Below are 23,758 nucleotides of genomic sequence, written 5' to 3' on the forward strand. Positions count from 1 at the left end.
TTTTCCCAGTATCTGTTCCCAGATCGATAAAACTCTGTTGATCCACTGCTTCACCATTTGTCCACCAGCCCACTTGTGGACTGTACCGAGGGCTCGCTTTGCGCCTCATTATTTCGCAAAGCTCGCCACGACGCATGCGCGGGCTGTGACTGGCTCCCACACTCGACCAGGTACGAGTACCAGAGCTCTGGGTTGGCTCCATCGCCGGAGGAAGGCTGTTTGGTTAGTGCCTGGGTAGAGCAAACCGTACTTTGACAGGGATCGACTTTAGGGTCTCTAGATTGAGGCCCAAGGCCCTCGTCCCGCAAGACTAAAGGTAGAATGCTCAGTCGCCGCTCTGGCCGTTTCCTCTTTCACCCCAGCTCGCGACCTTTCCAAAACGCCTCACTAATCCCGGCCTCACAGGTCACAGTTGCGCGCTGACCTCGACTCGCACACAAGGCCCATGATTTCCGCCTACAGGACCCAAAACCAGTCGCAGACCGCCCCCCCGCCCACATCCGCCAATACTTCGCCCTGCAACGCCATTTGCTCTTTAGGGAGCCGTCAACCGACTCGGCACACCTCTAGCTGGATCCTCTACAGCTCTGCTCTATCTTCCATCATCCGACCCTCTAGCGACCAGGGCAGCCCTGCACTCAAACCCCAAGTCCTCTTTTCGTGATCGACATTCCAACAGAGCAAGCATCCTTTGTTTCTAAATCTCTCCAACTTCGCCTCGCCTTCGCATCACTCCGCCTACTTTTTAAAAGAGCAACGGCGATCGCCCTCATCTCGTTTCCCCCCCGGAGCTCGGTCTTTCAGGCCTCGACGATACCTGGGACTTTCTACGATCAACACCTCGGGTGTCCTTTTACTCCTCGCCATTCGCCCGTGCATAGAACCCTACAACTACAGATCTTGAACACCGCTCTCGACCCTTGCGAATAACCGCGACACGGCTCGAGTATAGATATTGCTGCCCAACGGAACTCAATTTGGCACCGCAGAAATCGGTGTCCGCGCGAGACATTCTAGACCGCTGGGCCCTGTTCTGGGACAGATGACGACCTCCTAGCTCTAGGACTTTTCACCGTTCACAAAACATCAAACCACCTTCTCATCCACCTCGCAATCAATTTGCAACTCAACTTCCTCGACCTGGATCAAATTGCGTTTTGCGATCCTGGATTGACTTGATTGTTTGGGTGGGCCGTTGTGTGTTTGCTTCGCTTTCGTCTCGGACCGCCATCACCTCTGGGACACCAATCGACGACTCGCCAAAATTCGTTGAATCGCCATCGCGCTTGAGGTCGGCTACCTATCATCACCTGTTCGAGTGCGCTGCGTCCCTGCGGGTTTGCTGTCAAGGAGACACCTTCGTTGCGACGACAGGAAAAGCAAACCCCGCCATTTGCGCCATTTGGCATTTCCATTCTTCCCACCAACCAACGTCCTCTGTTGATTGCTACTGTTGGCAATTGAACCTTTCTGCAGCCTGCCTGCATCAACGGTCGTGAGGTGCAACAACAGGAATCTCATGCAGCCTGGCGCAAACGTAGTCTAACGCTTTGCCATGAGCCCTTCGTGTTGAACTCGCATCCCACAGTTGTTGTGCATTGGGTCATGCCGCCTTTGTTGTACCACCTTCCATTGGGTATAGAGACGTGGGAGGTACAGGTTCTCTCGCTGGACAGAGGATCAGAGGTTGAGAATGGATGATATCGGTGACGTGGATGCAAAGCACGAACGATCCAATCCGTATCCCCCGTCACTACCACCACCACCAGGCGCCATCCACCGTATGCCGCCATCCGAGACCCCAGCGTTACACAGCTATCACCAACCTCAAGGCGTAACTATGCCACCACCAGCCCCAGCCTGGAATCCGGCTCCGTCGCCATACACGAATAGTGAGCCCTCGGAACATCGACCGCCACCGCCAGATCTTGGCCATCAACAACAGTATCCGCCTCCAAGTCAATCATATCCTCCTCCTCCTCCTCCTCCACCACCACCACCGCCACCGCCGCCAGGAAGAGAGACTCCAGGCTATCCCCCGGAATCAGGATACGGACGACCAGGAAGTGTGTCGGGCCCTTCAAGATCTCCCGCCGAACTTCAACGTCCTCCATATCATCCTGGGAGTACTCCCCACGAGCCTCCATATTACCAGCCTCCTCCAGACTACCGACCACCCCATCATGCCTATTCTGGCCCTGAGAACCAGCCAAACGGAACTCATCAGCCCCTTCACGTGGTAACAGGCCATGACATGATGCCCAGCCAACCTCCTGGACCACCTGGGCCTTATGGGCCACCTTCAGCGGGACCTCCGCCATCCGCTGGGCCTTATGTGCCGCCTCCGTACTACGACCCAAGTTTCCCGCAGAGAAGGAAACCTGTCCGAGCTGCACAAGCGTGTGATTCGTGCAGACAACGAAAAGCGAAATGTGACGAAGGTCGACCAGAGTGTCAGCATTGCAAGGACAATGGTCTGAAATGTACCTATAGAGAGGTGCCTCCCCAGAAGTCGGAGAAACAGATACTCAACATCACCGACAAATTGGAGACGATGAGCGGAAATATCGAAATGCTTATTCAGAATCAAAAGGCCCAAGCGGAGAATATCAATCTATTGCTGAACGCATGGCAGCAGAAGCAGCAGTCCGAAACCGGCAATGCGCCAACACCAGATGACCACCTGGACATTGCCTTGCGACGACACAAGCAGTCAACGCTCACCGACAACCCTATCGATCCAGCATATCCTTTCCGCAGAGGAGAGAGCTCGGAAACTCAGTCCACAAGACGGCCAGTCCAGGTGCAACCAAAACCTTCTACCGTGCAACAAGGACCAGAAGGAGAGAGGGAGAACTTCGAACTCACCTTACCGCCAAAGCACACTACAGCAGCTCAGAACCTCCTCAATTGGCCTTCTATCAAGAAATTGATTCCACCCAAGATCACGGCATCGTACGTCATTGACGAAGAAACTGGAAGAGGATTGTTGCGCCTCTATGGCTCTGGCGAAGGGGAAGACAAGAATGACGGCCATGAGGGTGCTCCAAGCCCGGCTGGTAGTACTTCCTCGGAAGGTCGCCGCATGGATGAGGAAACGTCATCCTCACCGCATGGCGTTTGGGGTACTGGGCAGATCCACCCGCTCACCCCGTCCTCGATGCCCCATAACTCTCATACTGCACGGGACCATCCAGGTGGTGTGAGCCCTCATGGAGGCCTGATGCTCGATTCTGATGCTGTCGACCGGTATTTCCGAAGCTACATGGACCATATGCATATTCTGCATCCATTCCTGGAGCCTAGAGTCATCCGCCACATGGTCCATACTTTCAAGCGTAAATACAGTTTGGATGTCCGCAGCACGCCACATACAGCTGCTACCATTGGTACCAAGCGAAAGCGGGAGATGACCGAGTCTCCCACTTCGATGGACGAGCCGCATGCAGCAAATCATGTCAATAGCCGCACGCAAGCCAGGTTACTTTCCACTGGAGCACCTCTCATCGAACATTCGGTTGCAAATGCCATTGTGCTCCTGGTGATAGCGCTGGGCAAGGTTTGTTCGCACCGTGAGCCGCTCCCAGGCCCAGCAAGCACCACCAGCATGCGCACTTCTACCCCTCATAGTGCTTTGTATTCCGACTTGCCAATGCCAATGTCTGCGCCAACATCACCATTCAACACGCAGTCAAACTTGAACGGGACCAACAACATCAGTGTTTCGAGCCCTGCAAACCCTCAAGGCAAGAACATGGATGCCATCCCTGGACTGGCATATTTCGCAAAGGCGGCGGATATCCTGGGTGAACTCCCGGGTGGCACTGATGTGTCGCATATTCAAGCCAATCTTCTCGCAGGTTTGTACATGGGTCAGCTTGCGCGCATTCTGCCGAGTTACGAGTACATCATGAAGGCTTGCATGGCTGCACAGATTCTGATAGAGTCGAGACCCTACAAAGAGCAGACGATCAAACCCAACCGACGCAACCTGATCAACTTCGCGTTCTGGTCATGCCTGCAACTGGAGAGTGACATTGCTGCGGAGCTGGAGCTACCCCTTAGCGGCATTACCCGCTTTGAAAGCTCGCAGCACAAAGACATGCCTACGAGTGTTACGCTGGAGCACGGTCTCGATGGGACGTCGAACGCTAACGAGATTGTGCGTTACTACCTGTACCAGATCCAATTGCGAATGACGATGAACAGTGTTCATTCGACCCTGTATCGGCAGTCGAAGGACCCCAGTACCAGGCCCAGCATTACCATCATGGGGGTCTTGGATGAGAACCTAGAAAACTGGAGAAGAATTCTCAACAACTGGTCGTGGGACGACGACGACCACGAAAGCCCGGACATCAATGTGGCCCGGATGAGGGGCAAGTATTACGGAGGGAAATACATTGTCTGGCGACCAGCAGTTCATTACGCTCTGTTGATAAGCGAAGGGTTGCTGAAAGATCACTCCGATGAGTCGCCTGCAGCCTATGGCAACTCGGAGCTCACGTCACCCTCCGTCCAGCACGCGAGCGTAGGCGACAACCAGCTCCATCGCCATGGCTCCGATATGCCCTATATCAGTCCCGATCTCCTACAGGCGGCCAGAATTTGTATCCAAGCCGCGATCCGTAGCACGACGTGTTTCGACAAGGTCCCTCGTCGTTTGATTGTCACCAATATTTTTGGTACAGTACATGCGTAGGTGGCCCCTACCGATGATGTGTTGCAAGAATCGAGCTGACTTGATGCAGGCAATTTGGTAATATGCTTGTGCTGTATGCCACGTTCACGGCAAGGCATCCTGGGTTGAGCTCGTTGGTGGACGAATACACTTTGAAGCGTCTCCACGATCGCACGATCCGGATCCTGAGAGAGAACGAAGCTATATCCCCCGTTCTAGCCAAGGATCGCCATATCCTCGAGCATGTCCGAGCCCAAGTGTTTGGGCCGGCAACATCTTATCCGGCCGTCAGCACGACGTCCAGCTTTTCCTCGAATCGATGAATTTACGGGTGGCAATTGTGTTAACATATGGAAATCTGACCTAGGTTGCTTTTTCGAGACGAACCCTCCAATTCGGCAGGTGGCAGTATTGAAGCGTTTGGCATGTATATGTCTGGCATTTTTGGTCATACCATGGAGTTTTATGATATATTCGAAACGGCCGATATCAGGTGGCACCCGTTGTGTTGTGTCTCTTTGTGTTTTTATTGCTATTGTTGTGTGGATGAATGATTACCTGGATTGGTCCCCCAAGAGTGAGTTGGAGGCACCTCGAGGAGGAATTTGGAGGTGTGCGTGGGAATGGGAGAGGATGTGGCAAAGATTGACATTGTTGCTGATGAGAAGACAGAGGGTGATCAAGAGAAGGGAGACAATTGGGATGCGAAACTAAGCAAGCCTTGGGATACACCTTGGAAGGAAAGACTACTTAACTGTTGTGCATCATCTACGGCCTGTTTGAATGACCACTTCTCAGAAACCCGGGTGAGGTCGACTATACCCTCTGGTCGAATATCTCAGCAAAGAATTTGTTGTCATATTTTGGGACTTTGTTTTCCTTGTATGGGTTGGGTGATCTAGGGGGGTTGCGAACCGGGGGGGGATCAGAATGAATGGGCAAGGCGCATGGCTTTACGATGGTGGCTCTCGCCCACTTGTACATTATCAAACATCAACATCATCGTCAACATTTATCATCATTATATTCCGGCTGGGTAAAGCTGTGCAGATTCATATATCTCTGTACCCCGAAGATATTGTCATTCAGGACTTTTGCTTCCTGTTCTTACTTTTTTTGCTCTTTATTGAATTTTGTTTTGCTCCCAGCTTCGTATTTCATGTCATCCGCGTAGTTGACGAGCCATGGACATCCAAGTGTAGGTGGTACCTACATTAGGGTACTCAGTTACGGAGTGGCTGCGGATGCAATCAAAATGGTTCAAACGCGTATCCGTACAGTGGGCAGGGCCTTTTTGCAAAACCGATGATGAATTCAATGATTGGGCACTCGTACTGTCTGTACAGAGAGTGTTGTAACCCCGAGTCGCCACCAGGGAGCCAGGTTCACCAAGAAACGAACATGGGCGTTGTTTTTCCCAATGACGATTCGTACGTGAGCCTTTTGTTTTTTTGCTGCGCCACAAACAGCCTGATGGTCGCCTTTCTCTCTCAGCTGACTAGAGATGAGTGAGAAGAGAAAGGAAATAAATGTACTGTACCGTACGTTTTACGAGTACGAGTCCTATCCAGGTAGTCAAGGTCGCATCTTCCTAACACTTACGGAGTAGTACGATGGATGATAAATGTGAGTCGTAACATCTTGTCAGCCTTGCATTGGTCATTTTAAGCCTAGCTTCATGAGGTTGTTACCGGATAACTCAACCCAGCTTTTGAACAAGGGGGGAAGAATGAACAATGGGCGTTCCCAAGCTGGTAGAACAGTTATGCGTGGCATTATGGTAAACCATCCGATCCGGAATTGGAAATGTCCTGGTGGCCGGCCATCTGTACACTGTGTATACCTGTCGAACGAACCTGTCCAGCATTTGAGTGTCGATCTCAAGGGCAAAAAGTATTTCCTTGCTTGCTACGAAAGAGAAGGGCGAACGGGGCAGGCAAATGTGTACCTGATGTGTGGCTGTGGTGATGGAAACCCCCTTCCTCCCCCCCGGGGCTCGGTTAGAGCAAACGAAGCCCAGGAACCACGTCAGTGAACAAGCCCCGATAAATACGGAAGATTGTCAACCATACAACAGGTTCAACCACGTTGTGAACTCCATGATGCAGGTTTTACCTACCAGGTACCCAAGGTACTGGGCCACCACGACGGATATGTGTAGAGAGGGGGTTTTACATAATTAGGGCAAAGTTCCTACATGTTCATGCAGCTTTGTTTTTTAAGGTATCTTTCTTCAGGGATTTCCTTGCATCCTGCATATCTGCACATCTGCATCTGCATATTGTATCTGCATACCTAGCCTAGGTACATTAGTGCCTACAGTACTCCAAAAGTTCCAAATTGCCCAGCCGTCACTCGTTTACGAATTACGAGTCTTTTGCCCAGAACACAAAGTCGTTTGGAATTCTGTACTCCGTTCTCTGTACATCGCATCACTTCATTTCCAAGTTGCTTGAACAAAGTCATCTTTGAGCATCTCCTCTTGCCGCTTCATCAACACCGAGCGACAAGTCGTCACATTCCCCTCTGTAACGCGGTTCCCTGGATGATTTGGGCGAAAGATGGACCATAGTAACAATTTGCGGCGAAAAGATACGACAAAGGGTCCGCCACTGCGCATCCTTTCACTGGGTAGGTCCGCGAAGCCTGAGAGGACCATCCTTCATGTGTGTGAAATACAAATTAACACAAGAGTCACAGATGGCGGCGGGGTCCGCGGTTATTCGATGCTGGTCATCCTTCAAGAACTGATGCATCGAGTCTACGTCGAGTCCGAAGGCAAACCACCGAGCAGGGAAGCCACCCCGAAACCATGCGACTATTTCGATCTGATCATCGGCACCGGCACCGGGGGTCTGATTGCCATCATGCTGGGACGGTTGCGACTCGACTTGGAAACGTGCATGAGCGTCTACGTGCGGATGACGAAGAGAGTGTTTGAAACGGACAAGACAATAGCCGGAATCCCCTACAAACATACCCTGTTCAAGGCGTCCAAGTTGGAAGAGGCGATCCGCGAGTGCGTCAGAGACCACACGGTGTTCGAGGATGAAGGTAACGATGGCACCGCGACTGGTGGGCGCGAGTTTGGAGATCTGAGCAGCCCCGTCAGCACGGCCAGTGCGATTCCACCAAGACGGTCCATGAGCATAAGGAGTAACAATTCCATGTCAGTGTCGAGTCCGTCGACGGTGAGAAATTCCATCATCTCACCGTCGTTCAATGGCTGGGGCAATCCCAACGCGAGTTTCTATGACGGACGGGAAAACAGGACGAAGACGTAAGTTTTTCTTGAGGTTACACGCCCTGCAGGGATGGGGCACGCGAAGCTAACGATGTTGCAGTGCGGTCACGGCGGTTTTTCAAGGCACCCCCAAGAACGGCTCATCAGTCTTGTTGAGATCCTACGATTCGAGAAAAGAGCCCCCGCCTGAGTTCAATTGTACCATCTGGCAGGCTGGACGGGCTACTTGTGCCACCGGCTTGGCCTTCAAGCCCATTCAAATTGGCCAGAGCGTTTTCATCGACGAAGGTGCCGGGCAGTACAACCCTGCGGTGACTGCGTTGGAGGAGACACTGAGCGAATGGCCGGCTCGAGAGATCGGCGTCTTTGTCAGCGTGGGCACCGGCAAAACGTCCGGAGAACAGTGGTGTCCCGGAGCATGAGTGGTGGGAAGATTTCCTCGGTGGAAGCATGGGCATGTTCGCCGAGGCCAGGAGACGGCTCATTGCGAAGATCGAAGCCTGCGAAGCTACACACCAGCAAATGCTCAAGACAGAGCTGCCCAAACGTGGCGTACCCCAGGAGGTTTACTACAGGTTCAACGCCACCAGCTCCGTGGGATCTGTGGGCATGAACGAATGGGCTGCGGTACCGACGATACAGACAAACACCCGGAAATACTTGCGACAGGACGACACGCAGCGACTGCTGGGGGATGCGGCGCTGAAGATGGGCAAGATCGAGATCATGAAGAGACGACAAGAACGAGGCGAGACACACAACAGAGACCCGAGCTGGTCGTATCGACAAAAGCCGCAACCCCCCGCTCCACCTGTTGTTGCACCTTCGCACCCCGGAGCAATCGAACTTCCCGCGGAGGATACTACATCATTCACCCCTCCGCAGCATCCCAGGGTCTCGGGAATGCCACCGTACCCCAACGACACGTATCCTCCGTCCCAGGATAAATTCACCCTTGCCCCAGGAGAGACGAATTCGCCGCGCGTCTCGGGAGAAATTCCTTATCGCGGTGGACGTGACGATAAATACACGTATCAGCCATCTGTTCCTCAACTACAGGCGCACAATTACAACCCCTCGGAACCACCGCCACGGCCACCAAAGACTCCAATTGACGACCCTGCCTTCCCCGTGCGGCAACGTACGTCGCCTATGGCCACGGGCAGGTCGAATGGCGCGCCTAGACCGCCGTATCCGCTGGACTTTGATGAGGGACCGCCGCCGATGGTGAGTAAATTGAGAAAGCCGGAGTATACGCCTAGATGAGGGAGAAGATGTCAACTACAAGGGGATTTGAAACAAATGCACGAATGTCCGCAATGGAACGACGATACACAAGCTGAAGCGATACCCGAGGCCCCTCATAGGACTATTTTTGGATACGAATGTCCTTATTAAAGTATTAAAGGACAATGCTCGATGGAAGTAAGCAGACACTGCTCTCTGGCAACAAGGTCGGAAAATACCTGGGTTACCCTTTTTGGGATTTGAACAATACGGTGATTAATATGTGCTAGGGTTGGAGGAAAGGTCAACAGGTGCTGCATGACCAACCTGATGATTTTACGATTGATGCCTTTTTTCTAAGGATATTATTTTCCAGAAGCACATGACACAGCATGATACCCTGAATGTATGATATGGAAGAAGAGTGGTTCATGAGCCACAGTACACAGGACAGGATGAGGGATGAAAGATGAAAGATGAAAGATGAAAGATGTAATGGAATGTGAGATGGTCAAAGTCAGAACATTTACTCCATCAAGTACTTGAATACTTTCTGTTATAGATTCGCCATCTGTTGGTCCTCGGCTATACCTATACACAGGTACTATGCGCTGCAACAATGGTTGATATGGGGGTGGCCCTGGACCCTGGCCACCCTTTGAGCCGTTTGAGGCTCTTTCTTGGATGGTGACAGGCCGGTGCGTGCCGGGGAATCGGCTGTATTACGGACTATGACTAAAAGTCACACGGAAAACTGCGCCGGGTTCAAGGTGCCATTACGACTGCGGCTTGGCCCATTGTTGCGCCCTTCTTTGCCCAAATGTCTTCACCACTTTCGATCTCGTACTCCGTGCCTGGTATCATTATCACCTTATTCTTTTAATCTCTAGTTTTCTAATTCATCCAATCTTTGCTACCATCCTGTCGCTGATCTTGACTGTCGCTGACGACATTCTCGATGAAGTGCGTGATGTCCGGTTATGAAGTTATGCTAATAAACCGGTGAAACCTCGAAATCTTGAACACACGCGCGCCCTTCACTCACTCTCTCTCTGTGGAAATCCGACCATGCCTGGCTCAACTTCTTCCCATGGCTCCCATTCACGCACACGGCGGTAAGGAAGACATCCGATTGACCCTGCCGAGATATCTTCTCGGTGTCACGCCCAACGAGTACTTTACTGACACTGTGTTTTTTGGTCCGCCCAGACGTCCTCACACTCCCACCCGAACGACGAAACGCGACCTCACGGGCACCGTCGGCAACGCATCATGGATCTCCTCCGTCGTCAACCTCCTCAACACCATCGTCGGGGCCGGCGTGCTCGCGATGCCCCTGGCCATGTCGCACATGGGTATACTGCTGGGGACGATCGTCATAATATGGGCCGGGGTGACGGCAGGGTTCGGGCTGTACCTCCAGACGCGGTGCGCCCGCTACCTCGAACGGGGGTCGGCCAGCTTCTTCGCCCTGTCGCAGATCACGTACCCCAACGCGGCGGTCATCTTTGACGCCGCCATCGCCATCAAGTGCTTCGGCGTCGGGGTCAGCTACCTGATCATCATCGGGGACCTGATGCCGGGGGTGGTTCGCGGGTTCGCCCACGAGGACAGCCTGAGTCCGTTCATGTTCGACCGGCACTTTTGGATCACCGCCTTCATGCTGGTCGTCATCCCCTTCTCCTTCCTGCGCCGGCTGGACTCGCTCAAGTACACCTCGGTCGTCGCCTTGATCTCCATCGGGTACCTGGTCATCCTGGTGGTCTACCACTTCGCGAAACACGACACCCTCCCCAACGGACACTACGAGACGCCCCTGCGCGTCTTCAAATGGGCCGGCATCGTGCCCACGCTCTCCTCCTTCCCCGTCATCGTCTTCGCCTACACGTGCCACCAGAACATGTTCAGTATCCTCAACGAGATTGCGGACAATTCGCACTTCCGCACCACCTCGGTGCTCTGCGCGTCCAACGGCACCGCGGGCTTCATCTATATCCTCGTCGCCATCACGGGCTACCTGTCCTTTGGAAACGAGATTGGCGGAAACATCGTGGCACAATACGCGCCGGCCGTATCGAGCACCCTCGGCCAGGCCATGATTGTGGTTCTGGTCATGTTCTCTTACCCGCTTCAGGTCCACCCGTGCCGAGCCAGTCTCGACGCCGTGCTCAAATGGCGACCGAGCGACAAGTTGAAGGCCAAGCTGCGCTCTGCTTCGGCCACCCCGAGCTCGGTCGACTCCAGTCCGCCGCGAGACGTTCCCCTCTTGCCCGTGGCCAAGAAACGCAACACGGAAATGAGCGAGACTCGATTCGCCGCCATCACGACCGTCATCGTCATCTGTAGTTATATCGTCGCCATGACCGTCTCGAGCCTCTCTGCCGTCCTGGCCTACGTGGGATCGACGGGGAGTACGTCCATCTCGTTCATCCTGCCGGGTCTGTTCTACTACAAGATCTCTTCACCCGACTCGCCGCTCCATCAACGCCTGCTCAAGGAGGAAGACGACTACGACTACGACGATTCTGACGGTGCAAAATCCGACGACGAGAATGACCGATCCGAAGCTGGTGGTGGAGGAGAACACCAGACCCTGCTTGCAAACTCTGGCCTGCTCAGTCTGAGTGGTGTGAGCCTGTTGAAGCGGACGAAGAACCTTCGACGGAAATTGTTGAGGAGGTTGAGTCTCGCCTTGGCCGTTTATGGTCTTGTGGTTATGATTACTTGTTTGATCATGAATACTTTTTTTATCGTGACTCATTGAGATCGAGATGACAAGAGGAATGAGGGAAGGGTTGTCTGGAGATTGTGGAAGGGCGTTGATTGGGTATATGGTACGCCAAATTTCTTTTTGGACAATAGAGCCGAGTTTTGGAAATGTCTCGCATCAGGCTTGACGAGTCTTCTAAGACGTGTTCTTGAATATGTACCTCGGCGTCCTCGATGGACGCATCACCTGTTCTATCTCGACCAAAAGCTGCGGACTAGGCAAGGTTCAGCAAGAGAGATATTATCTCAATATCAGGATATATCCGACCAGGATGGCCCCCCAAGAGGTCCGAATACTATTGGTATATGGATCACCTCCGACTCGGCGCAGGACAGGAGAACCGATCAGACCATTCTGGACCATTCTTTTCCTTTTTCTTCAACTTGGAAAGAAAGAAAAGAAAAGTGAAACCAGGGGGAGGAAATCGCATCCAACAACAATAACCACCACAGCAACAATCAATTCGTCCCCTCCGTATCACTCAATGACCGACTTCTCAAGTACACGTGGTATGATTGGAATCATCAACAGCAAGCGATATTGGCGTCTCTTTTTTTCTTTTAAAAGAGTAAATTACAGAAGTATATATTTCTTGCCGTCACACCTCCCTTTATCAGGGACACCTCCCGGAGAACTTCCTTTTTTTTGGATTGTTGCCTGTCCTTTTACTTTTTGATTTTGTCTGTGCATGAGTACTCGGTACGGTTGAGAGTTTCTGCTTTGTGGTATCGGAGTGCACCGGGGTTTCTACTCTAGATATGACGGTGTCGAGGGGGTGCATTATTTTTATCATCATCATCATCATATATCCATGAACTTTTTTTGGTACGGGAGTTACGGAGTAAGCAGTCTTGTATCATCTACAAACAAACAAACAAGATATGAATGAAAGAGAGAGGGGGAAAAAGAGTCTAGAAGAATTCACATGCATGCATCCCGAGAAAGGCACGTGGAGGGTTCACTCGAGAGTAAGTCACACAGGGAATCCGTAGGGAGTACAAGGTAGAAATTTGTGTATTGAATCTCAAGATCAAAAACAAACGCCACGTACGGGGGATTATCCCAATCTCCCTTCCCGATCATCATCATCATCATCATCATCCATCCGATCCCCAGCTGACCCTCGACAAGATATCAAAAACGAGAGCGTGTGAGGGAGTAGGGACGAAAGAGAGACCGGGATCCTTTGAATGCCCCCATTGACAAAAACAAATCAAACCCCCAAAAACAAATCAAACCAAAAAACAAATTGATCGACTTCTCTCAAAAAGGGTATCTTCTTTCATTGTCGATATCGCTGCCGCTGTCCGTCGCCACTGCTCGTCGCCACTGCTGAACCTGTTTCCCCTCCTGTCGTGGCCATCGACTTATCCTTCCCCCCCTCCTTCTGTGTAATTCAAAAATAGATTTGTACAAAAAAAAATGTCGTCAAAAAGGTTGCTCGGTCGTTGGTCTCGTTCATCATCCCTAGTTTCCGTATGTGTCGTGTTGCTTGCAAACAGAGAGCGAGAAAAAAAAACATGTAGATGTCGTGTATGCTGGCATGTACTGAACGGGAGGACTGTAATGGACTCTGTAAAGTCGGGCGAGCCGGTCATGCCTGGTCTCGAAAACCAATGACGAACAGGAACCACCTTTCAACGCCGACTGAATATACCCCCAAATGATGAAACTGTAGAGAAGAAGGAAAAAAAAACGGTTGAAGTGTCCAGGGAGCCGCAGGTGCGTCATCGTGATGACCTGCCGGGGGAATCTGTGCACTCATGCATATCGAGGCATGGAGATGATTTTCGAGGTCTTTTCTTTCTTGCGTCTCTCTTGGTCTCGAGCCTGTTGGAGTTGTTGTTCCACAGACTTTGCTCCCATGATACTTCCAATGCCCAACCCTAGACCCAACAAATTCTTGCCGAGTCCCTCTCTCACGCTGGTACTTCCCGCGACGATTCCGGCCCTCATGCTCTTTCTACGCTCGACCTTTGCCTGGTATTCCTCGATTCCGAGAACGGAATTCTTGCGCTTCGGTGCATTTTCGATCCCGAGCACTTTCCAAGCCTTCACCCCTTTACTCGGACCTCGGCGTAACATGCTTTTCGGCCGCATCGTCGAATTTGCTGGAGTCACGAGCGGCGAGATTGTGTCTTGCCATTCGGCGTCATCGCTGATTGAGATTGGGCTGATGGAGGTGTCGGTGATCGTGCCCGTCGATCGCTGTCTCTTATGTGCGATCGACGAGGTTGGAGAGCAATGCCCGTCACAGAAAGCCGTGGGCTGCCTCTTCGCCCGGTCGGGACTCGAGACTATCGATGGCGTGGGTAATTCTATAGGCGGTGCGAGGCGATGTTTGGCGTCTTTCGCATCGATCGTCAGCAGCTCGATGGCTTTTTGGAGGTCAATCCCCGAACCAGTGTCACACATGGCGAGCGCCTTTCTCGCGCGAATCTCGCTGAAACCTAGGTCTTGCACCAAAACTCTCATGGCTCTGTCCACAGGGTCTACCACGCCAGGTGTCGAAGCGTGGGATTGATCAGTGTTGCGGAAAGGTACTCGGGGTCCCGGGTTCACGTAATCAACCGGAAACAAAGTAGCCCCAAGTTTCGTGCTCGCTGTCGGTGTCATTCCAAGGGTGTAAAACATCGTCGGATCGGCGGTCGGGGTAGCAGGGAACACCTGTGACTTGTTCATGGAAAGATCATTAGCTGGATCACAATCTGGTCGGATTTCAAGCCGAACGTCAGATTGTGCAATCATAGATATGGGCCTTCTTTTGAGCATGGTAGTGTCGATTCGGAGGGACTGAGTCTGGTTCACTGTCGTGCGTACTGGAGGAGGAGCCAGTTGTCGTTCGTCGAAAGATCTGGTGGGTCGGTGACTTGGTTTGCGCTGGTGCTGTAATTGAGGAGCAGCCATCGGGGTTATTGAAAATCGCGCAGCCTTGAGTGTAGCCTCCTCGAGAAGTCTTTCTTGATAAACCTGGGTGATTGCGGCAGTCAAGAAGGATGATCGGCTCTGCCCTGCAACCGGAGCGGGCCATTTCGTGAGGCTCAACATTCTGGCTTGATCGAACGAGCACGAAGAGAGGGCTAAGATTGTCTGAGGGCCCAGTGTAAGTAAATAGGAAATCCACTCTCCCAGATGCTGAGCTTCAGTAGTTGTTTCCCGAAGATGCCAGTTGTCAAAGACACCGGCTTTTTTGGCTTCAGATTCTCGACCCTGAAAGCCAGAAAGTAGTCTTTGCAAACATTGCCAGATCTCAATCATGTCCTCAAGCTCCCCCGTAGTGAGGCCGCTTCCATTTCCGACGGCAAAATCTGCGCCCATGTTCTTGTTGGCTGCCTTGCTACCGTTCAGCCAGTCAAGTTCTGCCTGTGGAGGGCTCGTTCTTCCCATAGTGTTACCGAAGAGGCTGCAGAAAGTCCAGATGCGCCAAAGAGCATTGTCAATCTGCTTGGTACGATCCTCGTACTGACCGAGAAGTCCAACCAACACACCTTGTTTACAATTCGAGCCGCAGTGAGCAACAATGAAAGCTTTCAACGCCGTCAAATTCTTGCAATCGCGACGGTAGTCTTTGAGGACAAAGTTGCTGGACCCTTTAAGAGCAAGCGTGATTCGTCGAAATTCCCAGGCCGGTCGAGATGTTTTGAAGATCAAATGGCTTACCAAGTTCGACTCATTGCGATGGAATGTGCGGTAGAAGCCTTTGCTAACTATGGCCATTGATTGAAGATCTTCCAAGCTGTGAAGGTTGCACATGATCTTGTAAATGACTCGTTCCGCCGTTGATGCCGAGATTGGCTTGATTAATTTTCCACGTCGTGCTTTGACATTCTTCGGCTTGGGTTCATACGACCTATTCGACACCGTGAGGTCGGCTGTGTGGCGGCGATACTCTTCGATTTCGACTCCAGCATGTCGTTGGGTTTTGGCGTCCGATGGTAACTGGTTTGTGTTTGGCACCTCCAGCTGTCCAGGTCGATGGTCTCGGACAGACTTGGATCTCCACGAGGGGAGCTCTGCCAATGCTTGACCGTCAGACGCGCGCCTTGCAGATGCACTCCTCGAGCTTAATGAAGAGGCTTGGACATTGTCTGGTTGGACGGAGAGTCTATTTGAAGGTCGATCTGCAGATGTGGTCCGGAGTAGAAGATCAGGAACTGAGACGGATGCCTTTTGTGGTTCACGAGGTCCTGGTGGGAGCGGTTTGTCTAAGTTTGGTGGTGGCGACGGGAGTGTTACTGGCGAGGCAACCGTCGGGTAGACCTTACGTGGCTGTGATTGTGCTGCTGGAGAGAGGGCAGAATGAGTCGATAATTTTAACGGGTCCGGCTTCAGTGATGGGGCTTCTGAGAGGTCATAAGGTGATTCCTGAACATAACTCGAGCTTGACGAATTTCTTGTGACCAGAGGAGAGTAGTCGCTCCCCCTCTGGCTGGGCTGAGAGTAACAGGATGATGATGTTGATTCATTTCGAACCAGATCGAGCCTAGGGTGTTGAACTGCCTCTTCATTGAATGGCTTCATGGTTCCAATTACGCCATGCTCGGTCACTGTCGAAAGGCAAATCTGTGGTTTCAAAGCAGTAGACCTTTGATGATCTGACTGGAATCTAGGCAGAGCTTCAAGGTGCTCGGACTTGTTGTATTCGTCAAAGAGGCCTAGCAGAGATCGTGTATCGACACGCGATAATTCAGGCAGGCGATGAGCCAGCAGATCGGACGAAGTGTCTCCGTTGTTATCAGTGCCATGCCGTCTGAAGAGGAAAGAAGAGCGATCTTTGCTTCCCAGACGGAGGATAGAAGTCATGGCTCTCGGCGAGTATCTGGTCGACACCGCTCCAATCAAGCCAATGGTCTAAATTGCGGCCCGGGCTGACTCCCCGGATGCATTGCGTATGAACGCCGTAGTACAGACCAACGGATGGTTTGGCAAGCAGAATGAGAGATATTGTTGACAGGGACTTTGGGAGGGAAGTTTTGAGCAAGCTGTCGCTTGTTCAGTGTCGTTTGTCTTTTTGTCGGTGGTTGGGCCCAGTGGCATGAGGAGAGCTTGGAATATAGCCAACTTGACCCAGTTCCTGGCCAGGCTGAGACTCGAAACGGTTTAGGAGCTGCTTTGGGGCGTGCTAGGTGGCGGGGGGCTAAAGATATCTGCAAATGGGGGCGGAGTAGAGGCGCAGGTCTGATACCGGCCAATCTGGTCACCTCAGGGCAACTGTCGTTATCATTGGCTTGTAGAGCGAGACGGCCTGGGGAACTGTTGGCAGTTCGGACAACCGAAGACGCGGACTCTAACTGAGGCTCTTACAGTAAGGCCTGCCACTGACACAAGTGAAGCCTTCTTACGTCGAAGCGAAGCAAAGCCTGCCGCTCTCGTCAGGGGAGATGTTGCAGAGGACGCGAGGGAGGGTCTATAGCACCAGAAACGCTGTCAAAGGGGGACTTCATCGTCTCTTTAATACATGCTCGACCAAAGTTGGCCATTGTACTCCGTATGTACGGAGTACGCGACTCGATGTCATGTCTCACATGGCGTTTCTTATTGTTCCCACCCTCCAATTGACCAAAACCTGGCATGATGTTCTCCAGCAAGCGGCAATTGATTCGTAGCGATTCAGCCAGCTTTGCTGAGTTTCCGGAGAGACGCATCCGATCCCTCGCCCATTTGCGGTTATGGATTGGTCTTCATGCACCCAAATCGCTGGTCGCCGCCGATCCAGCCCTGGGCAAGACGAAGCGCTGGCTAGCGACCTCGTGGGAGAAACTCATGACTCGCAAAGAGGGATTCGTGTAATCTGCGACCGCCTTGGGTTGTAATTTGAGATCTGCAATTTTCGTAATCGTCGAGTCAACAATTGGTAAGGCGCTGAGTTGGCGGTTGATGGTTGCGAGCCAAACCTTGAATCTGGGAAGTTGCCGTTCCCCATCCGGGCGTTGGCTTTGGCGTCCCGGACCACCGTCATACGATTTGGGTCACTAAGGGGCACAGACAACAAATGTACATGTACGGAGTACGGAGTAGTAATATGGATACAATGTACGGATAAGCAATTAGCTACGACTCGATGATAGGGTATTTCCAACAGGGCATCCCTCTATTTCTGCATGTTCTCTATGTACTATCGCGCACCTAGAGTTTCCTAATCTTAGATAGACTCAGGTGCGTACTGCTATGCACGACACGAAATCATCTCTATCTCGGGCTTTACAGCGCCACACCACATCATGCATGTTTAAACGACAAGTCGCCTTTGTCCTTCCCCTTAACTTCCACAGAGCATGCTAAGTACTCGTGAGAGTGAATTTGTTTCGGCTCTAGTTCGCCCCCAAGTCGCTCTCATCTCCACAAGTATGTTATAAGGCCGATCAGGTCCTATTTGCTCCGAGGTGGCCTCGCTGGCCTTATATGCGAAGCTGATCCAGCTCCGGCATCTCTTCAAAGAACCGTCTCGACCTCACACTTTCGCCCGGTAGCCGTATTTCGTACGGGACCGAAAGTCGCTAAGTAATTTAAAGACGCCGTCCGTCTGTACCGACTCCAGTGCCAGACCCTTGGGCAGCAGCTACTCGGCCCCTATGCTAGGGGCCGAGATTTTCTCAGCCTTGTGGATGGACGACTGACTGTTCATCCGAGTAAGCCTTGAATAAGAATTGCGTCCAATGTCGAGATGTATTTCGACATGAACACGGTGGCCAAAGTTCAAGGCTTCTTCCTCCTCTTGGCCATGAGCTTTTTGTAGTGAGCCTTCTTGCCACTTGTCTTGCTGTCCTGTATCTCTGCATACTTCCGCTTGAAGCGTCCCGTCTCTTGTTCCACTGTCATTGCCTCATCCACAAAGTTATTGGAACGGTCTTTCTTATTGATCCTTGCGCTGAAGAATTCTGTTGGGCCCTCGATGACAGTTCCGGTCTGGGAGAACGTGGGTATCTTGCCTTTTCGGGTGTTTTTCTTATAGTGTCTATGGGGATCGAGGACCGACCGCATCTCGATGAGCTGGAGGTCACGCTTGAGTTGGGGAGTCAGGTTCGTCTTTGGTAGGTCAAACCATTTCGGACCAGCAGACACTTGGTCATTCTATTGCGATCAGTACAAGAGCCTCACAAAAACAGATGTGAGATCAGATGGTGTTTGGTTTCCAAGTCAGAGTAACTATGAATAAAAGTGCTCTCATGGAAGCAGGGCGGGCCAGAATGGACTGCTGATCTGCGTCAAGAACAAAATGGGAATAATTTTCCTCATATGAGATGCTGGGTGGGTTATAAAGTTGTAGGAGGCACTTACAATTCTTTTCGACTTTCCAGGAAGTTCAACTTTTTTCAGGCTGTCGGCTAACTGTCTCTGGTCCTTTCCCACCGCAAGCTGAGGATTTGCCTGCGCAACACCACTGTGATCCTTGATGTAAATTGTCTGGTTCAAGTTATGCTGGAGCTTGGGTAGCCTAGGGCAATGTCAGTTGGGAATGAGATGAGCTGAGCATCTAGAACCTACAATTTTCTTGATGAGGCTTTCTCCAGTTCACCGTTGTGCAGGCTGATCTCGGTCGAGGTGGAGGTCTCTGGCGCAGCAGCCTTCGCCCGGAGGCGTTCCTCAGCCTCTGACAAAAGTCGATCTATCTCGACATCATCCAGTAATTTCGCCATCGTACGTGACGATTATCATGCACTTACATGACGACATGCAGAAGGTGCAAAGTGCAGTGGTATTATATCTTGGGAAATAAATTCTGAAGCATGAAAGGCCTAGTGCATTCGCAAAGAGAAAGTTAGCCGAGGGAAGATCTTTCAGCCTTTCTCAGCCTCGTCTCACTACAAGACCTAATCATTGGTTCCAAAAATTCAGCCTTACCACGGTGGGATGCTTTCTAAAGACTGTCTGGGTTCCAGATGGCATCACGTACAAAAGCAATAGGATTGTTTCCATTCACCAAGCTACGAGATTTTGTGACTTCAAAATGCTACTGGAAATCATGTCCCGAGTGAAATTTCCGTGCTTCTGCGCACGTTTGAGTCTATGAGCTGAGTTGTGGTGGTAATAATGAATTCAAGCGTATGATACTACGCATATGCGTACATCAAACGTATCGCATCACTCATGAACAATATATTATATGGTTAACTGTGGCTACAAAAAATCAGTTCAATCCAACAACAAGCTTGCAGCCGGATCTTCGTCATGCCGAGGGTATCGGCAAAGAGCAGCTGAATGTGTTCTGCCAGCCAAGGGAATGATTGAAGGATGAATCAGTGGCATGGCCGACAAGGTCTCTCGGGCCACATCATGGCCTCACAACATTGAAAATTGTCTGATCTGAGTCCAAGGAAACAGTCCAAGAAGGGTTGCCACTCAGTTCGGCACAGTTGTGGACTTGATGTCTGATTTCCTTGACCGAATACAGAAATACTAACCCGTCGGACCGAGAATGGCTCATGGTGTACAGAGAGACTGTCAGGCGACTGAAGAAGGGAGATAAGAATCGGAAACGTCACAATTGTATCGCGCTGTCACGCACCCTGTCGATGGTGGCAGCCTGGTGTGCTGTTGGGATGGTACAGACAAGTGCCGAATGATTACTCCATCATCAGAAAATTTGCAGCTCCGCCTTTTGAAATGAAAAATTCTTACATCAGTCGTGGGACAGTAAGAGCTATTGTTGGTGCAGCAGCCTTGTCAAGCAAGAGGCCTTGATCAGGCCTCAACTTTGATTGGTGTACCTGACATGCCAGCACATATTTGCTGCCCGACCTGTGAGGCGACTTCTTTGAAGCTCTGCATGTCGGGTCCGGCAACCACCTTGACCTCTCAGACAATACATGATGCACCTTTCTGCAAGCCATAGGGCTGACCTACCTGAGTGCTTGACACCATGATGTACTATGATGATCAGGATATTCAGGCACAGTCGAGATGCGAAGGCGAAGAGAGTGATGAAAGTATTGGACTATGAAAAGTTCGTGAGCGTGTTCTGTAGATGTGAGCGAGATGGCGATGCTGTCTCGCGTAGGGTTTGCAAGCCTGGACACGGAGTGTCTGACGGACGAGGTTCCCACCGTCATGGGCTATATATACGGTCGCTTTGAAGTGAGGCGGAGACTGCTGCGTCCTTATAGGCTCAAGACGGGTCGCGTTCCTAATGGTGGTTATGACGGTCAACTCCCATTGGCCATGAAGCTTGTTGTTTGTTTTGAGATGGAAACTGTCCCATCGAGATTCACTCATAGACAGGGTGGCTACGAGAATAAGTATCTGGACATATAGAGAGTCGTATCTCGTCGAGCTGTAGAGGCGGCTGTGCTCGGAGCCGGGAGTACTCAAAGTTGAAAAAGCCAGCGTCCTCCTTCCCCGCCTTCACCTTTTCTACTACTACTACCTAGATCGCCGCCGCAGGCTTTGCTTCTACTTGTTCCATCTCCGTCATCACACGATCCTCACCGACATTTCCTGCAAGATCCTGTTTGGCCTTTACTATCGTGCCTCGTGCTCGCAGGAAATTGTGCTCGTTGAAAATCCCTCACATCGAATCGGTGCGCTTCCCATCAGCATTTGCGCAACCAAGGACGCGATCGCGACACCAGCCTTCAGCTCCTTCGAACACACCAACTGAAGCCCTCCTCGTCACCTTAGTCTAGAACCTCGATCTCGGTCTACGTGTGACTCGGATTCCACGTGCGCCTTCTCTTGCGATATCGGTGTTCCTGTCGCCGTTGCGACTCTGCCTTCTCCTTCCTTCGTTCCGCGATAACTACCTCAGCATGGAGCAGCAAAATCAGAAGAATACCGGCCCTCCCATATATGACATTAGCCAGGGCGGTCACTATGGAGCCAGCGCTGCTGTGAGTACTGGCCTTTGTGCTTCCCTATGTATCTTCGGGCCCCTCAAATTGGGAGTACTATGCGCCGCAGTCAAATCAATCCGCGATAAGCGCATATGGTTTTACCTGAACTTTGAATCATCAATTGGTCGCGCATCGCATCAGAACATACGGCTGACTTGTCTTTATAGCTATCCGCTCAAGGCTACGTTCCTCATACGGAATTGTACTCAGGACTTTGGTCAAATGTACGTGTGCCTAGCCGCCCTCTTGCTCGAAAGCTCCCTTCTAACATTTCCCTAGATCAACCAAGGTCTCACTGGCCCTTCGCGCGAAATCCTCGCAACTTACTGGCAGCAAACTATCAATCATCTGGAGACGGACACTCACGATTTCAAAATCCATCAACTACCGCTAGCACGGATCAAGAAAGTCATGAAGGCGGATCCCGAAGTCAAGATGATCTCTGCAGAAGCGCCCATCCTATTCGCAAAGGGTTGCGACATCTTCATCACAGAATTAACCATGCGAGCGTGGATCCATGCGGAGGATAACAAGCGAAGGACTCTCCAACGGAGCGATATTGCGGCAGCGCTCGCCAAGAGCGACATGTTCGATTTCCTCATTGACATCGTCCCGCGCGAAGATAGTGCCGGTCATGGAAGCGGCGCAAAACGACCCAACACCAGCGGCCAAGGTGCCGCCCAAGTCTCACAGCAACAGCCTCAACAGCAAATGGCTCCTCCAGACTATGGCATGCCTCAGCACCCCTCCATGGGACCTCCAGACCAGCAATACGGGAGAGCACAAATGTATCCCGGCCATATGGGTGGTGACGGTCAGCAGGACCCCAACCAGGGCTATGGCCAGCCTCCTCAAATGTTTGGCGGGAACGACATGTACAACCCCTACACGCAAGGTCAATTTGGCGGAGGAGCTCAACAGGTAGGCTGATATCCATTATGATTTCTTCTATACTGTACGGAAAAGTCCCACCCCGTTGCATTTCAGGATTCACTCGAGCCCACGTTTGGTCGAAACACTTGGCTGACCAGATCCACCACTACAGATGTATTCAAACATTCCGGGACAGAGGCCTCAGAGTCAAGGCTATGGCGCGCCAAGGCCTGGAACAGCAGGGCGTAATGAGCCTGTGAACGAGCCAGGATATGGACCCGGCTAGGCACAGGTTCCCATTGATCACGGGCTGGTACTGTCGATGTTCAAGAGAAAGCTGGAGATGCCTACAGGAGAAGAAGAAGCGAGGATGAAGAAGAAGACTTATGGATTACCCGGACATGTGCATTTCAGAAAATCGGTGACTGGTTTGAGATGTACGGCGAACATTGATCGCCTGCAACATCAGTCGCCGCTGCAAAGTTTTGTTTTCGATGTTTCGCATATTGCAACACACACTTGACTTTGGTCCTAAGATTCCACCACTATTTGGTTCTTTTTTTTTCCCAGACTCTATACACGATACCCCCGGGGAACAGTAACGCCATTCATGTCAGCCGAACCAGTCAGCACAGACGTACGTGGAGGGAAACAGGGAACACGAGCATTATTCTTTTTTGATCTTTCATTGGTACAGTATCATTACCATGGACCGCTTTGCCAACGATCAAGCGGGTAGTGGCCAAACACGCTCTTTGACCGGACGACTTTTTTGCAACTTGTATGGATATATAGTAGGGGAGAATGTAAGCCTTTTCTTTCACCGCCTCAGCCCAGGCACTCCGTACATGTATGTGACTCGTCATGCCTGTCGCACCTTTCCACAAGGATAGGATCTTTGTCCAAGCTCGTGATGACAAGGTACATACCCAGGTACCTTACCTGTACCTACTTAGACGAGGAGTACCTAGTGAATGTGGCGTTTTTAACGTATTGTCATATATTACGCACCTTTCCACAACGGGAATGTTGTGCAGTGAATGTCGTATTTTATCCTCGTATTGCAGTATTACGCACCTGTTAGGTACCTAGGTCTAGGTAGGTAAGTACCTAGAGGTAGTCCTATCAGAACA

The 23,758-nt window shown here is 51.5% G+C and overlaps 8 protein-coding genes across 11 annotated transcripts; 6 read left to right on the forward strand and 2 right to left on the reverse strand.

The window, feature by feature from the left end:
• The first annotated feature begins 526 nt into the window (after positions 1 to 526).
• PV06_00266 (uncharacterized protein) lies at positions 527 to 5,747 on the forward strand. The gene is made up of 2 exons (XM_016400741.1): positions 527 to 4,698; positions 4,752 to 5,747. The coding sequence occupies exons 1-2, from the start codon at positions 1,694 to 1,696 to the stop codon at positions 5,002 to 5,004; spliced, it is 3,258 nt and encodes a 1,085-aa protein (XP_016267794.1). The 5' UTR covers positions 527 to 1,693; the 3' UTR covers positions 5,005 to 5,747.
• Positions 5,748 to 6,257: 510 nt separating this feature from the next.
• PV06_00267 lies at positions 6,258 to 6,918 on the forward strand. Of its 2 annotated transcripts, XM_016400743.1 has the most exons (2): positions 6,258 to 6,307; positions 6,402 to 6,918. In XM_016400743.1, exons 1-2 carry the CDS (start codon positions 6,299 to 6,301, stop codon positions 6,714 to 6,716), a joined length of 324 nt encoding a protein of 107 aa, XP_016267796.1. In that variant the 5' UTR covers positions 6,258 to 6,298; the 3' UTR covers positions 6,717 to 6,918. The 2 variants fall into 2 exon arrangements, with proteins under 2 accessions (XP_016267796.1, XP_016267795.1); XM_016400742.1 differs by having other exon boundaries at positions 6,258 to 6,918.
• A 324-nt stretch (positions 6,919 to 7,242) lies between these two features.
• Positions 7,243 to 8,347, forward strand: PV06_00268 (uncharacterized protein; the record flags this gene model as incomplete). The annotated part of the gene is made up of 3 exons (XM_016400744.1): positions 7,243 to 7,312; positions 7,382 to 7,961; positions 8,026 to 8,347. 3 exons carry the CDS (start codon positions 7,243 to 7,245, stop codon positions 8,345 to 8,347), a joined length of 972 nt encoding a protein of 323 aa, XP_016267797.1.
• A 28-nt stretch (positions 8,348 to 8,375) lies between these two features.
• On the forward strand, positions 8,376 to 9,191 carry PV06_00269 (uncharacterized protein; the record flags this gene model as incomplete). The annotated part of the gene is made up of 1 exon (XM_016400745.1): positions 8,376 to 9,191. The coding sequence occupies one exon, from the start codon at positions 8,376 to 8,378 to the stop codon at positions 9,189 to 9,191; it is 816 nt and encodes a 271-aa protein (XP_016267798.1).
• Positions 9,192 to 9,967: 776 nt separating this feature from the next.
• On the forward strand, positions 9,968 to 12,979 carry PV06_00270. Of its 2 annotated transcripts, XM_016400747.1 has the most exons (2): positions 9,968 to 10,267; positions 10,362 to 12,979. In XM_016400747.1, the coding sequence occupies exons 1-2, from the start codon at positions 10,221 to 10,223 to the stop codon at positions 11,914 to 11,916; spliced, it is 1,602 nt and encodes a 533-aa protein (XP_016267800.1). In that variant the 5' UTR covers positions 9,968 to 10,220; the 3' UTR covers positions 11,917 to 12,979. The 2 variants fall into 2 exon arrangements, with proteins under 2 accessions (XP_016267800.1, XP_016267799.1); XM_016400746.1 differs by having other exon boundaries at positions 9,968 to 12,979.
• PV06_00271 (uncharacterized protein) lies at positions 12,930 to 16,725 on the reverse strand (the record flags this gene model as incomplete). Its single annotated transcript, XM_016400748.1, has 1 exon — positions 12,930 to 16,725. The coding sequence occupies one exon, from the start codon at positions 16,723 to 16,725 to the stop codon at positions 13,684 to 13,686; it is 3,042 nt and encodes a 1,013-aa protein (XP_016267801.1). The 3' UTR covers positions 12,930 to 13,683.
• A 1,277-nt stretch (positions 16,726 to 18,002) lies between these two features.
• Positions 18,003 to 19,592, reverse strand: PV06_00272 (uncharacterized protein). The gene is made up of 3 exons (XM_016400749.1): positions 19,408 to 19,592; positions 19,201 to 19,357; positions 18,003 to 18,993 (listed from the first exon to the last, which is right to left on the reverse strand). Exons 1-3 carry the CDS (start codon positions 19,557 to 19,559, stop codon positions 18,619 to 18,621), a joined length of 684 nt encoding a protein of 227 aa, XP_016267802.1. The 5' UTR covers positions 19,560 to 19,592; the 3' UTR covers positions 18,003 to 18,618.
• A 1,693-nt stretch (positions 19,593 to 21,285) lies between these two features.
• PV06_00273 lies at positions 21,286 to 23,453 on the forward strand. 2 transcript variants are annotated; one of them, XM_016400751.1, is made up of 4 exons: positions 21,286 to 21,749; positions 21,920 to 21,976; positions 22,032 to 22,707; positions 22,798 to 23,453. In XM_016400751.1, the coding sequence occupies exons 1-3, from the start codon at positions 21,669 to 21,671 to the stop codon at positions 22,680 to 22,682; spliced, it is 789 nt and encodes a 262-aa protein (XP_016267804.1). In that variant the 5' UTR covers positions 21,286 to 21,668; the 3' UTR covers positions 22,683 to 22,707; positions 22,798 to 23,453. The 2 variants fall into 2 exon arrangements, with proteins under 2 accessions (XP_016267804.1, XP_016267803.1); XM_016400750.1 differs by having other exon boundaries at positions 22,032 to 22,673.
• Positions 23,454 to 23,758: the final 305 nt, after the last annotated feature.

This window comes from Exophiala oligosperma, assembly GCF_000835515.1.
Source record: "Exophiala oligosperma strain CBS 72588 unplaced genomic scaffold supercont1.1, whole genome shotgun sequence".
Taxonomy (NCBI): domain Eukaryota; kingdom Fungi; phylum Ascomycota; class Eurotiomycetes; order Chaetothyriales; family Herpotrichiellaceae; genus Exophiala; species Exophiala oligosperma.

What these genes read in the sequence shown, in the direction of transcription:
- PV06_00266 (XM_016400741.1), top strand. Translation starts at nt 1,694, where the DNA reads ATGGATGATATCGGTGACGTGGATGCAAAGCACGAACGATCCAATCCG. An exon ending in ATTTTTGGTACAGTACATGC is followed by an intron (nt 4,699 to 4,751) that starts GTAGGTGGCCCC and finishes GACTTGATGCAG; the next exon opens with GCAATTTGGTAATATGCTTG.
- PV06_00267 (XM_016400742.1), top strand. Translation starts at nt 6,360, where the DNA reads ATGAGGTTGTTACCGGATAACTCAACCCAGCTTTTGAACAAGGGGGGA.
- PV06_00270 (XM_016400746.1), top strand. Translation starts at nt 10,243, where the DNA reads ATGGCTCCCATTCACGCACACGGCGGTAAGGAAGACATCCGATTGACC.
- PV06_00272 (XM_016400749.1), bottom strand. Translation starts at nt 19,559, where the DNA reads ATGGCGAAATTACTGGATGATGTCGAGATAGATCGACTTTTGTCAGAG. An exon ending in AAAGCCTCATCAAGAAAATT is followed by an intron (nt 19,358 to 19,407) that starts GTAGGTTCTAGA and finishes ACATTGCCCTAG; the next exon opens with GCTACCCAAGCTCCAGCATA. An exon ending in CTGGAAAGTCGAAAAGAATT is followed by an intron (nt 18,994 to 19,200) that starts GTAAGTGCCTCC and finishes TGATCGCAATAG; the next exon opens with AATGACCAAGTGTCTGCTGG.
- PV06_00273 (XM_016400750.1), top strand. Translation starts at nt 21,669, where the DNA reads ATGGAGCAGCAAAATCAGAAGAATACCGGCCCTCCCATATATGACATT. An exon ending in ACTATGGAGCCAGCGCTGCT is followed by an intron (nt 21,750 to 21,919) that starts GTGAGTACTGGC and finishes TTGTCTTTATAG; the next exon opens with CTATCCGCTCAAGGCTACGT. An exon ending in ACTCAGGACTTTGGTCAAAT is followed by an intron (nt 21,977 to 22,031) that starts GTACGTGTGCCT and finishes ACATTTCCCTAG; the next exon opens with ATCAACCAAGGTCTCACTGG.